The sequence below is a fragment of the Pongo pygmaeus genome, chromosome X, assembly GCF_028885625.2.
Source record: "Pongo pygmaeus isolate AG05252 chromosome X, NHGRI_mPonPyg2-v2.0_pri, whole genome shotgun sequence".
NCBI classification, from domain to species: Eukaryota; Metazoa; Chordata; class Mammalia; order Primates; family Hominidae; genus Pongo; species Pongo pygmaeus.
In genome coordinates, this window is record NC_072396.2 from 2,334,598 (window position 1) to 2,348,618 (window position 14,021).

General features: G+C 48.1%; 1 protein-coding gene across 10 annotated transcripts in view; it reads left to right on the forward strand.

Moving 5' to 3' along the window:
• XG (Xg glycoprotein (Xg blood group)) overlaps positions 1–14,021 on the forward strand; it is a 65,375-nt gene that overhangs the window by 8,387 nt on the left and 42,967 nt on the right. For all 10 annotated transcript variants that reach the window (XM_054472834.2, XM_054472838.2, XM_054472835.2 and 7 more), the window contains exon 2: positions 11,562–11,603. In XM_054472834.2, coding sequence (XP_054328809.1) covers positions 11,562–11,603 — 42 coding nt within the window. The remainder of the gene's footprint in view (positions 1–11,561; positions 11,604–14,021) is intronic.

Below are 14,021 nucleotides of genomic sequence, written 5' to 3' on the forward strand. Positions count from 1 at the left end.
GGTGGAGCCCAGAGATGCTGTTCAACACCCTGCAGTGCACAGGACGCCCCACAGAAAAGAATGATCCAACCTCATATGTCAGTAGGACTGAGGCTGAGGAATCTTGCCTTAGCATGACAGATCCTGTCTGTCTGTCTGCCTATCTGTAGATCTATCTATCCTCTACCATTATCCATCGACCTATCTGTCTCTATTATATACACCTATCATCTACCTAATCTGTCAATGATTTTCTGTCATCTATTTATCTATCTATGTATCTATGTATCTATGTATCTATGTATCTATGTATGTATGTATGTATCTATCTATCTATATCTATCTATCTATCTATGTATCTATGTATCTATGTATCTATCTATCTATCTATCTATCTATCTATCTATCTATCTATCTATCATTCTACCTACTTCTCTATCCAACTGTCATCTCTATTACCTATCTATGTATCTATCTATGTATCTGCCTATGTATCTATCTATCTATCTATATATATATCCATCCCTCTATCAATCTATCTGTTTATCTAGCAGTCCATCATCTATCTATGACATTCTTCTGCTACCCAGGGATAATTGTGTTCCTCAAGTAACACTTGGCAATGTCTGGAAACAATTTTGGTAGTTGCACTGGGATGGGTGTTCTCGCATCCGGTGGGTGGAGACAAGGCATGTTGTTCAACACCTTACAGTGCACAGGACAGCACTCATGACAGAGAGTTATGCAGCCCCAAGTGTCATTAGTGCTGTAGTGGAGAAACTGCTGTTAGTCATAACTTCTAACCCTGTGAAAGGGGACAGGTTGGAAATGTCATGCTCCTGTACACTGTAGGAGGTATAGTTGTCTGGAGGTATAGTTGTCTTGTACAGTATAGGAGGTATGGTATAGTTGTCTGGGGCATTTCTAAATGGATCTTACTGTCAGAATGCACTTGTAGGATCTTTTCCCCATAGGGCATAGAGCCATGGCACATATAACCCAGAAGCTAAGCATTCCATAGTTTCCTTGTTGGAGTAGGAAGGGGCTGTGCAGGAAAAGTCTATGGCTGTTTGGCACCTGAGTGTGAAGACATCTGGCAAATATTGGAGCCAATTACCAGACAAGCACGGAGTCCAAGAAATGTCTCCCCTTTCTTGGATAACAACTGACCCTTCCTTTGAGGGCCCCCCTCATTCCAGCCACTTTCCTCTTTCTCATTGGCACACAGGGAGTAGAAAAGTGGGGTTCTGCCTGCAGGTGGGGCTCTGCCAGACACGGCTAAGCTCCTGGGAATTCCCCCAATAGATCAGGGGCCAGAGGCACCTAAACCTGTCAGCGATGTGTCCAGCCACGGTGCTGAGGCAGGGAAACTCTGCTGTAGTCTGTGAATCCCAACCTCTGGGAGTGCTTCAGAATCTGCATGTGGCCAGATTCTGGGCTGATCTAGAATCTGCATGTGGCTGGATTCTGGGCTGATCCAGGCATGGAGGCGTGTGCCTGTAATCCCAGCTACTCGGGAGGCTGAGGTGAGAGAATTGCTTGAACCCGGGAGGCAGAGGTTGCAGTGAGCTGAGATTGCGCCATTGCACTGCAGTGAGCCGAGACTGCACCACTGCACTCCAGCCTGGGCAACAGAGCGAGACTCTGTCTCAGAAAAAAAAAAAAAAAAATTGAGGAAGAGTATTATTGAGGGCATAGGCCAGGCGCGTGATGTTGCTGAGATGAAACTGTCTCTCCAGATTCCCAAACCCTGGTTATCTCCACTGAACCAGGCTGTCCAATGGCATCCCCATTGTAATTGACCATGTTCCATGGTTTAAATCTGTTGTGAGCCAAATTGTACCCTCCTCAATTTTACAAATGGAAGTCCTAACCTGCAGGACCTCCAATTGTGACTGTGTTTGGAGATGGGGTCTTTAAAGAGGTGATTCAGGCCGGGTGCGGTGGCTCATGCCTGTAATCCCAGGACTTTGGGAGGCTGAGGCAGGCAGATCATGAGGTCAGGAGATGGAGATCATCCTGGCTAACACGGTGAAACCCCATCTCTACTAAAAATACAAAAAAAAAAAAAAAAAAATTAGCTGGGCGTGCCTGTCGTCCCAGCTACTTGGGAGGCTGAGGCAGGAGAATCGCTTGAACCTGGGAGGCAGAGGTTGCAGTGAGCCAAGATCGCACTACTGCACTCCAGCCTGGGTGACAGAGTGAGACTCTGTCTCAAAAAAAAAAAAAAAGAGGTGATTCAGGCAAAATGAGGTCACTAGGTTGGGCCCTGATCCAACAGGACTGCAGACCTAATAAAAAGAAGAGATGAAGACACAGACATGCACAGAGGGACGACCCTTTGAGGACTCAGGGAAAAGATGGCATCCATAAGCCAAGGAGAGAGGTCTCAGTAGGAACCAGCCCTACCCACACCTTGATCTCAGACTTCCAGCTTCCAGGCCTGTGGGAGAATCAATGTCCACTGTTTAAACAGCCTGGTCTGTGGGACTTTGCTATGGCAGCAGCCACGTGGACAAACACATTCGTATTCCAATGAATGAGTTACCTCTGTAAGGGCTGAATTGTGCGCCTCCAAAATTTATATATTGAAGGCTTAATCCCTAGGACCTCAGAACATGACTGTGTTTGGTGGTGGGGTCTTTAAAGAGGTGAGAAGGGTACAATGAGCTCAGGAGGTTGTGCCCTGATCCAATAGGACTGGGGTCCTTATAAAAAGAGGAGATAAGGACACAGACACACACAGAGGGATGACCCTGTAAAGACACAGGGAGAAGATGGCGTCTACAAGTCAAGAAGAGAGGCCTCAGGAGGAACCAGCTCTGCCCATGCCTTGATCTCAGAATTCCAGCCTCCAGGACTGTGGGAGAATAAAAGTCTGTGGTTTATAAGCCACCCAGCCTATGGTATTCTGTGATAGCAGCCTGCAATGGACTAAGACATCTCATAAGAAGAGCAGATGAGGACACAGACACACACACAGAGGGATGACCACGTGGGGACACAGGGAGAAGACAGCATCTACAAGCCCAGGACAGAGGCCTCAGGAGGAAACAGCCCTGCCCATACCCTGATCTCAAGACGTCCAGCCTCTAGGACTGTGGGAGAATCAATGTCTGTTGCTTATAAGCCACCCAGTCTATGGTATACTGTGACAGCAGCCTGAAATGGACTACGACACCTCATAAGAAAAGGAGATGAGGACACAGACATACACAGAGGGATGACCATGTGGGGACTCAGGGAGAAGACAGCATCTACAAGCCCAGGAGAGAGGACTCAGGAGGAACCGGCCCTGCCCACACCTTGATCTCAGACTTCCAGCTTCCAGGACTGTGGGAGAACCAAGGTTGTTGTTTAAGCTGCCCAGTCTTTGGGATTTTATTGTAGCAAATCTGGGAAGCCATTACCAAGTCTCTGTCCTGCAAAGTGAGATCCATGGATCTGCAGCCTTGACATCCCCCGGGAACTGATGAGAAACACTGTGTCTTGGGCCCAGACAGACCTGCTGAAGCATAGTCTGTGTGTCACCCATGTCCTGAAGGATCCGTGTGCACGCCACTCAGGGAAGACAGGTTTACAACACACCATCGACCAGTGCCCCATTGCATGGTCTGCGGTATTTTCCTTGCACCAAAGATGTCTTTCTTTTTGTGATGAATGATCATTCCTTCCTCTTTGACAACAAAATACTTTGACCTCTGGAGACACTGTCTGTTGTGTTACAGACATACACTGAGGCCTGAATTCTGATTACCAATGTTTGCTCTAATAGAGCTTCAATCTACAACTGCATAATACGGTCCACTGGGAAGTCAAGAATGGGGCCAATTGGTTGACCTTCTGGGGAGAGGCTGGGCTGCTCGGATGCTGAGACCATGGAGGATTCATGGGTTCCGAGGAGCAGATCATGTACTAGGGCAGCCTGCTCAGCTCCAGCGTCTGCAGCCCCGGTGAACTTGAGCATTAGGGAGTCCCTGGATATTCATGTTGAGGTGTGGAGGAGGAGACTCCAGCTGTGTTTGATTTCCTGTCCTGCTGGAAATGGAAACTTCATAACCAATTAGAGAACAGAATGGATTTGATCTTATCCATGGGGATAAACTGGAACCCAGCCCTTGGCAAACAAGGCCCACCGGGAATAAGATTCCACCTTGGGGCAGCAGCCTTCCTTATCACTTTCTGTTGCAACCTACAGTCCTACTCTAGTCATATTATTTAATTTTTTTTACTCTGTGAATCATGCCATCCTGGGAGAGAGTGAGATGGAGCAAGGACACCCCTCTCAGGGGCCTGCCAGGCACTCTCCCTAGCATGGGAATAAAGGAAAACCTTGAGTTCCTTCAAGGGAAATTCCAGGCACCTCACTGGCCTTGAGAAGTACATGGAGTGGCTTGATAAGCAAGGTTATTGTAGTGTAGAACAATAGCCAAGGAAGTTAGAGCCTCAAGATGTTTAGTTTCCTGTAAAGACTAAAGATAACATCCTTTTTTGAGATGGAGTCTTGCTCTATCACCCAGGTTGCAGTGTAGTGGTGCAATCTTGGCTCACTGCAACCTCCAGCACCTCCTGGGTTCAAGCAATTCTCATGCATCAGCCTCCCAAGTAGCTGGGGCTACAGGTGCGCACCACCACGCCCACATTTTTGTATTTTTAATAGACACAGGGCTTCCCCATGTTGGCCAGTCTGGTCTGGAACTCCTGTCCTCAGGTAATCTGCCTGCCCCGGCCTCCCAAATTGCTGGGATTGCCGGTGTAAGCCACCATGCCCAGCCAAGATAACATCTTACTATATGGCCGTGAGTTGATTTTCAGGAACCCAGACCCCCACCAAATAAAAAATGCCATCTGCTGGCTCATAGACGTTGGGTAAGAGAAACTGAGGCCTGAATTCTCATTACAAATGTTTGTTCTAAATTCCTTCCCTGGGGCATGTGGCGGTGGGAGGGGGGTGGAAGGAGGTGCTGGAGGAAGTCGCACCAATGGCCAGAACTAACATTCATTTCTGCTGACCCCAAATGTTCAGACAAAGCTTCGCCTCCTTAACCAATGACAAATCAGAGAAACTGAATCCACATTAAGCCCCTGCTTCCAGGTATCCTGCCTTTTTAGGTCAAAGCAATGTATAGCCTGCATGTATTATGGCTTTGTCTGTAACCTCTGCCTCCTTGCCATTGAAAACCCTCACCTACTGGCCACCCAGGAGGTTGGGTCTTAAGGCATCAAGGAGGTTGCTTGATGACCTCTAAATAGCTAGGAATAAATGCCTCACTTTCTTACACTGCAATCCCGATGGCAGTGTTCGCCTTTACTGCACAGGGCCGGTGGACCTAAGTTGAGTTTATTGGAGGTGTTCGAACCAGGGCAACTCCAGCTTGAGTAGGGGCTGGGTAAAATGAGGCCGAGAGCTGCTGGGCTGCATTCCCTGATGATCAAGGCATTCTAAGGCACAGGATGAGATAGGAGGTTGACACAAGATACAAGTCATAAAGACCTTGCTGATGAAACAGCTTGCTGTAAAGAAGTCGGCCAAATTTTACCAAATCCAAGATGGCGACGAGAGTGACCTCGGGTGGTCCTCACTGCTACCTTCCCACCAGTGCCATGACAGTTTACAAATGCCATGGCAATGTCAGGAAGTTACCCTATATGGTCTAAAAAGAGGAGGCATGAATAATCCACTCCTTGTTTAGCATATCATCAAGAAATCACCATACAAATGGGCAACCAGTGGCCCTCGGGGCTGCTCCATCTACGGAGGAGCCATTCTTTATTCCTCTGCTTTTCTAATAAACTTGCTTTCACTTTATGGACTCGCCGCAAATTCTTTCTTGTGCAAGATCCAAGAACCCTCTCCTGGGGTCTGATTCCAGACCTCTTTCCGGTAACAAGTTCAGTCACAACAACCATTATCATATGCTTTCTATATATACACATGTATTTTTTAATTGCTGAACAGGAGTCAAAGAGAAACCTTAGGATTTGACTGAAGGAAGTCAAGATTTGTCCTTCTTGGGGTCCCTGTGCCAGCTTTGTAAAACCTCGGAACTTTCCCCTCTGTGGGCTTCCTCAAGCTGAGAAGGGCTCTATGGGTTTAGGACCCACTAAGTGGCTTCATCTGCAGCAGCTGACCCCAGAAAGTTGATTTAAATGAACCCACACTTCAGAGGAAACCAGTACAATCCGATGTAAAGAAATAAAAAACAGGCCGGGGGTGGTGGCTCATGCCTGTAATTACAGCACTTCGGGAGGCTGAGGCGGGTGAATCACTAGATGCCAGGAGTTCAAGACCATCCTGGTCAACATGGTGAAACCCCGTCTCTACTAAAAATACAAAAATTACCTGGGCGTAGTGGCATGCACCTGTAGTCCCAGCTACTCGGGAGACTGAGGCACTAGAATCGCTTGAACCAGGGAGGCAGGGGTTGTAGTGAGCCGAGATTGCGCCATTGCACTGCAGCCTGGGCAACATAGTGAGATTCTGTATCCAAAAAAAAAAAAAAAAAAGGCTAGGCACGGCGGCTCATGCCTGTAATCTCCGAACTTTGGGAGGCCAAGGTGGGTGAATCACGAGGTCAGGAGTTTGAGACCAGCCTGGCCAACATGGTGAAACCCCATCTCTACTAAAAATAAAAAAAATTAATTGGGCATAGTGGGGGGTGCCTGTAATCCCAGCTACTCAGGAGGCTGAGGCAGGCAGGAGAATCACTTGAACCTGGGAGGTGGAGGTTGCAGTGAACCGAGATTGCGCCATTGCACTGCAGCCTGGGCAACATAGTGAGGTTCTGCATGAAAGAAAGAAAGAAAGAGAGAAAGAGAGAAAGAGGGAGGGAGGGAGGGAAGGAAGGAAAGAAGAAAGAAAATAATTTCTTGAAAGGGCTTTGTTTCTCCAGGGCATGCAGATCAAAGGACATTGGATTGAATAATGAAATAGATGAGGCTGTCTGAATGTACTAATGTGGTTGCATGTCCCCTAATGATTGCAGTTGGCGCTAATTCAATTCCGTGGTGTATAAATTCTGCTGGCAATAGCTGTAATTGGGGTCACGGATTTAGATAGTCTCTGTGTGTTCGTTTTTATTTTCTGCTCAGAGCTTGCTGGGAGCTGATTTGCTTCTTTAGAGCGAGGTAAATAATTCAGTGGGAAGCGGAGGTTTTGCTGTGGGTCGATTGCTCTCCTGTGCTGTGTGGCAGCTGTGCTGGTGGCAGCTAATGTTCAGTGGGCAGTGGCCTTGACATTGCATTATTATTATTCGAGCAATGGTAATGTTCTTTGCTTTGCAAAATTGCTGTTTGTTATATTGACTTTCTGGGGTCGTGGCTCCTGAAGCGTTACTGAAAATCATGGACATGAAGCAGATTTATTAATTGGCAAAAAGACATACAAATGTATTTAATGTGTATACACAGGAGCATTCAGAATGAAGACCCCAAGTTACAAGGGGAGATTGTCTATATTTATGCTTTGGTTCAACCAAGTCTGGACAGCTGTGTAGAAATAGGGTTGGACAAAAAGGGCCTGATCCAATGCTAATGGTCTGAGTAGGGAAACCCAGCCAGGCCTGTGTGTCTAGATTCTTCTTGGCCTCTCTCTCTCTTTTTTTTTTTTTTGAGATGGAGTCTCACTCTGTTGCCAGGCTGGAGTGCAGTGGCACAGTCTTGGCTCACTGCACTCTCCGCCTCCCAGGTTCAAGCAATTCTCTTGCCTCAGCCTCCTGAGGAGCTGGGATTACAGGAACGCACCACCATGCTCAGCTAATTTTTGTATTTTCAGTAGAGACCGGGTTTCCCCATGTTGGCCAGGATGGTCTCGATCTCTTGACCTTGTGATCTGCCCTCCTCGGCCTCCCAAAGTGCTGGGATTACAGGCGTGAGCCACTGCGCCTGGCCTGTGCCACTCTTTATACAGATAGGATAGAGGGAAAGTTAGAGTCCTGTTTTTAGGTTTTATGGCTGGCTTCGGGGGAAAGTCGTTCTTGTTTCTGGGACCCGCCTTGGGGAAGAGGGATTCTAGTTCCTTCGGTGCCTTAGGGGAGAATGGGACTCAGAGACGGGGGGCTGGAGAAGTTCCGAGAGAAACTTCTGCTTCTGAGGCTGCTGCTGAGGCCTGCACTTGGCGATATTGTTTCGTAAGCCTGAACCACGTGTGGGTCTGAATCAACATAAAGAATTTGGGTGGGAGGCAGGGGAACTCCAATAAGAAGCATCTTTGAATCCAGCAGGGGTGGAATTTGGGCCCCAGAGGGGTTTGGTGACTGCAGGCTAGAGAAGAATGCTTCAAAGTGCTGTATCACATGACTTTGCTCGGAAGAGTCCCGAGCACAGCTTCACCGGGGGCTCATGTGTAACGCTCGGCCCACCCATCCACCAACAGGAGCCACTTAATCGACGTCTCCAGGATGCCAGCAACCGAGGACCGTTGTCATAGTCCCAGCACAAAATGAGGCTGCTTTCTTCTTGGGGGTTTAGGGATCCCAGACCACAAGGATTTGATTAAAAGCCGCTCAGTTCACTAACTATAAGCAAAGCAAATCGGAAACAGATCTCCTGTTGCTGCCCCGTCTTATGTTCTCAGTGGAAAATAACCCTCGTGAAAGCAATAGCGTCATGTGCAACCCTGATCTTGGAGACAGAGACCCCAGAGTTAGCGTTGTCTACCTGGGACATCTCCCAGCCCAGGGGTCTTACTCCAGGTCCATGAAAACCCCAGCCTTGGCTTTGCTGCAACTTCCCTGGAGAGGAGAGAGGACGGGGGCCCTGCCTGGGAGATAGATTTCCTGCCTGGCATGCAGTACTGGAGACTGTCTCAGTGCCCAGGCTGTCTGATGCTGGCCGGAGTCCGCCTGGTTTATGTAACGAGGTCTGGGTGTGACCGACAATGGCCTCGTGTGTGTGAGTCACGCATGCAGCAACTTCTGGCTGCAGTGCAACCCCTGAAACCAAGCAAAGCCTAAAACCCCCAGGCTCCACTTCCTCTGTGACACTCCCCACCCCCGAGTCCTGTCATCCCTCAGGGTCATCCGGAGCATCTCAAAGCTAAAGGAGCCTCCGCTGCAACCTGCCCTCCTGCTGCAGGATGAGACGAGCTGTCTGCAGCCCTCCCGTGCCACCTGCCTGTTTTATGCAACAGCATTTCAGAGAGGAGGGGCTGGGAGGGGAGAGATAACACCGAGGACTTTGGTTATTTAGGGCAACAGCAGGGAGTGGCCGGGTGCACAGATTGGAGGAGATTAAGTGGTTGCTGAGGGGATGCCTGGGATTGCTGGGATGGGCGGAGATATAACACAGTGAAAGATATTGGTCAACGGTGAACACAGATTGGAATGTAAATTCTCAGGGTGTGTGCATAGCCGAGACGCTTAACCTTGGGGTCCTGGACAGGTGTCTCGACTGGAACTGCTGGCAGCCTTGGAGGGGAGATGTTGCACAGATCCAAGAGGCTGACACGGTTCCTGTCCCCCAGCCCAGTCTGAGCAACTTGGACCATGATGACCAAGAGAGCTGGAGGAGGCCAGGTGCGGTGGCTCATGCCTGTAATCCCAGCACTTTGTGAGGCCAAGGCAGGCGGATCACTTGAGGTCAGGAGTTCGAGACCAGCCTGGCCAACATGGTGAAACCTTGTCTCTATTGAAAATACGAAAGTTAGCTGGGCGTGATGGCATGCACCTGTAATCCCAGTTACTCAGGCGGCTGAGGCACAAGAATCGTTTGAACCCAGGAGGTGGGGGTTGCAGTGGGCTGAGATTGTGCCACTGCACTCCAGCCTAGGCGACAGAGAGAGACTCCATCTAAAAACAAAACAAACAAAAAGAAAACAACAACAACAACAAAAAAAAAAAAAAATAGGAAGAGAGCTGGAGGGAGCAAAGATTGGCTGGGTTGTTCTTAAAGGCGAGCCTGTAGTGATCACTGGCAACAGAGAACGTCATCTGAGAGGGACGTGGGGGCTCCCAGAGTTTGAGAGAAACGGCTGTGTGGGATTTGACCTGTGATGGCACCACCAGCTCCCAGCCTCCAGTCTGGGCCCAGGGGCAGCTGCTGTGTGCACCCTGGGCTCAGAGTTCCCCTTCCCTCCAAGGTTTGTGACTTTGTCTTGACTTAGGGATTCCTGTCTGGGGATGCGTCTTCTGCTCTGGAGAGGCCCTAATTGCCTCCACAAGGAGCCGCAAAGCCTGTCCGGGTGGCATCTGACTGGAGCCATGCCACAGCCTGTACGAATCTATGTTGGAGCCCTTGAACCTTCCCCCAGAGCAAGCATCACCAAGGCAGACCGATTTTTGGGAGGGAGACAGACATCAGAGCAGGGGAGACCCAGCACCGAGGGCTCACCTGGTTCCCCCAGGCTTAGCCTCCTCCAGGGCTTAGTGTTTGAGTGAGAGGTTGTCCCCCCTGGACAATTCTGTAGATTCTGACTCTGCTCCTGCCTTGCCCTGAACTTCCCAGAACCTCAGCTTCTTCTTTTGGGAAATATGCATGCTGGTCATACCAACATCCTTGGGTGGGCAGATGAGATACTTGGGTGCCTGGCATTACTGCAACAGAACTCAATGCATAGTAAGTGCTGATTCAATGTGCTCCTGGCTGCATCCTCTACTTCCTGATAAATTCTCTGGTGGTGTTTTCTCTACGAGGCTAGTACTGGCAGGGGCAAGTGAGGAACAGGAGCAAGGTGTGCATGTATGTCAGCAAGAGGGACCCTTCACCCTCACAAATTCTGCAGTGTGTTTTTAATGATGAGTCACGAAGATGTGAATGTTCTCTTCTCTCTGCTGCAGACACATTCATTAGATTAACTGCTTTTGGATCAGGTAGGAACCTCAGCTTGTCCACACAGATTGCTTCCTGACCCTATATTTGTCAGTGTAGGCTAGCTGCTGTAACAAACAGCCCCCAAAGAATTAAAAGTTTATCTCTTGTTTGTGTTGCAGCCAGGTGAGGTGGCAAAGGTGTCCTATACTCCATATAGTCTCTCAGGAATCCAGGATCCTCATATTGTTATGCTTCACCTTCTTCTAGGGCAGCCCCTCTCAACCTAGACTCTGTGTGTGTGTGTGTGTGTGTGTGTGTGTGTGTATGGGGGAAATGCCAGTCCTAAGCTGTGAGTGGGACAGTCCAGGAGAGAAGTCAATGTGCTTGGAGAGAGGCTTCCTTCAAAGTTTCCTGGCCATGAGCAGAATGAAGTTCTGACACAGGTTGCAACGTGAACGCAAATCAAGAGCATCATGCTCAATGAAAGAAGCCAGGCACAAAATACCACATATTGTAGAATTCTATTTATATAAAATTTGCAGAACAGACAATTCATGGAGACAGAAAGTGGATTAGTGGTTGTCGGGGGCTGGGGAGGTGGGAGGGGAAGTAACTGCTGAATGGGAACAGGGGTCTTCTTTTGGGTGATGAGTATGTTCTGGGACTAGGTGGAGGTGGTGGTTGCATCTCCCATGTAGCTCATGGTCAGGTTAGTTTTAGTGCTCTGGGCAACCCTAGGCTTGCAGGAGGAGGGGAGCAGCATGAGGTGAGGAACAAGGGGGATTCTGGCCTTTCCATCATGGGGTGACTTATGTCCTGTTTGCTCCCAATAGGTCAAAGAGACTTTGATTTGGCAGACGCCCTTGATGACCCTGGTAAGTGCCGATATTACAAGGGGAGGCTTCTCTTTTCAGCTTGGATCTAACAGCATCAGCTGTGTAGTTACTTTGGGGTTGGATTGGGCCAGTGTTGGGAATTTCTTGGTGTTGAGATCTCTGTTTGCAAGAGATTGCAGACACCTTGAGACAAACTTTTACACACTCTCTAAAAGTCTTAGACTCATTTCTTGGTAGGTCTGTGCTTCTAAACCTGTGGTTTAGGAATATGCTAGTATTTTATTATTTTATTTTACTTTATTTTATTGAGATGGGAGTCTCGTTCTGATGCCCAGACTGGAGTGCAGTGGTGCAATCATAGCTTACCACATAGCCTCGACTTCCTGGCTCAAGTGATCCTCCCACCTCAGACTCCCAAGTAGCTGGAACAACAGGTGTGTGCCCCCATGCCAAGCTAATTTTTTTCTTTTCTTTTTTTTTTTTTTTAGAAACGGATTCTCACTATGTTGCCCAGGCTGGTCTTGAACCCCCGGGCTCAAGCAATCCTTCTACCTTGGTCTCTCAAAACACTGGGATTACAGACGTGCCTTAACATGCCTGGCCCAGTTTCTGCTTTTCTTACACTTCAGTTCATATCCTTCATTGTCCCACACCCCGATCCCAATCCATGGCTTCCAATCTCCCCTCCCAGAACACACTTCATTCCGTTCTCCCCTCAACTTCTCTGGTTACCTTCACTCGCGGGGCTGTGAGTTTTTCTTCTCCAGGGCACTGAGGACCTGGAATCTTCCCATTCTGTGTTTTCGTCAGTCCAAGTTCAGCTGGAACCTTTCTGGCTGACCAGAATGCTGAAAATATGCGTCCTGGGCCCTGCAGAAAGTCCTGCTTGAGGCAGATGGTCTAATTGAGATTCAGATGTATTCAGACCATGGTGGGTGGGAGAAAGGGAAAGATTTGGTTTCTAATGCAGGCACAATAGAACCAAACATTTATTTTGAAACAAAAATAAACTTTTGTGTACACAGAGGAATAATCCATTGGGCTTTAGCATTGGGAACAACTGGTTGACCAGTGCAGTTACATAATGGTGTTTGTTGGAGGAAGAGAGAATGATAACCAGATCTGATCCTAAAAAGCCAACAACAAGATAGTAGGAACTCATCTGTCTCTCAGTTTTCTGCACACAGTGATGTTTTTGCTAATAATTATCCTACAAAGCAGATACAAAATTGTTGTCAGTGCAACAGGAAAATGTAATGACTCACCCCAACATGGAGGTGCCATTTCTCCCATGAAGTTAAAAAAGGTGAAGGTTGAATCCTGCCCTGTCAAGGCAGATTGAGGGGTGGTGGTTGGAGGCAGGTGTGTGGTTGCAACCACTTTGGAAGCATTGGGGGATTCTCTCCAAAATTCAGACTGAGTGTGTAGCACCAGCGTTTGGTTTGGATAAAGAATGAGGCATATCTGCAAGAGAACCCTGTGCAATAGTGAATGAGGGGCTGGCTGGTAGGCTCAGATACAGAACAAGACATGTTATTGATTTGAAAGATCACTGACATGTGACCCAGGAGTTCCACTTCTAGACAGATACCCAAGAGAATTGGGAGCCGGGACTCAAACAGTTATTTGTGTACCCATGTTTGCAGCAGCAATATTTACAATAAGCCAAAGGTGGAAACAACCCAACTGTCCATCAGGGGATGAATGAATGAACAGAATGTGGTCCCTCCAGGCAACAGAATATTATTTGGCTGTAAAAAGGAAGGGGGTTCTGATGCATGCTACATTAGCCTTGAAAATGTGCTCAGTGAAAGAAGCCAGGCACAAAAGGCCACAGGGTGTAGGATCCCATTAATATGAAATGTCCAGAATAGGCAAATTCAGAGAGACAGAAAGTGGATTAGCGATTGTTGGGCTGGAAGAGGGGAGAAAAGGGAGGGACAGCTCATGGTTGTGGGGTCTCCTTTTCGGGGGATGAAACTGTTCTGGAACTAGATACAGGTGGTGATTGTACAATATTGTGAATATATGAAACACCATTGAATTGTACTCCTTAAAATGTCAAATTTTATGATATGTGAGTTTCACATTGATTTTTTAAAAAAATCACAGAAATAAACTTCCTTTCCACTCACCTGCTGCTACCTTTTCATTGCTCACCTAGAGGACTGCCAGTGCCTGCAAACACATCTTTGAATGCATCATTTTGCTACCAAGAGCCCCCAGTGAATGGGCAGGCATGTGCCTGTTCATACACAGCCCTGCCTTATGGGAAGGAAGCCCCAGTGCACAGGAGCCACAGTCACCTGTATGGTGACGGTGGGGAACTCTCTTTTCACTGTCTATACTGCTTGGGCTTTAAGAAACTCTGTGAGTGTATCACTATTTTAAAAAAACCTTCCTAATTTTACATTTTAAAAAGAAGACAGAGAAAGTAAGGATGGGAGAGAGGGAGGG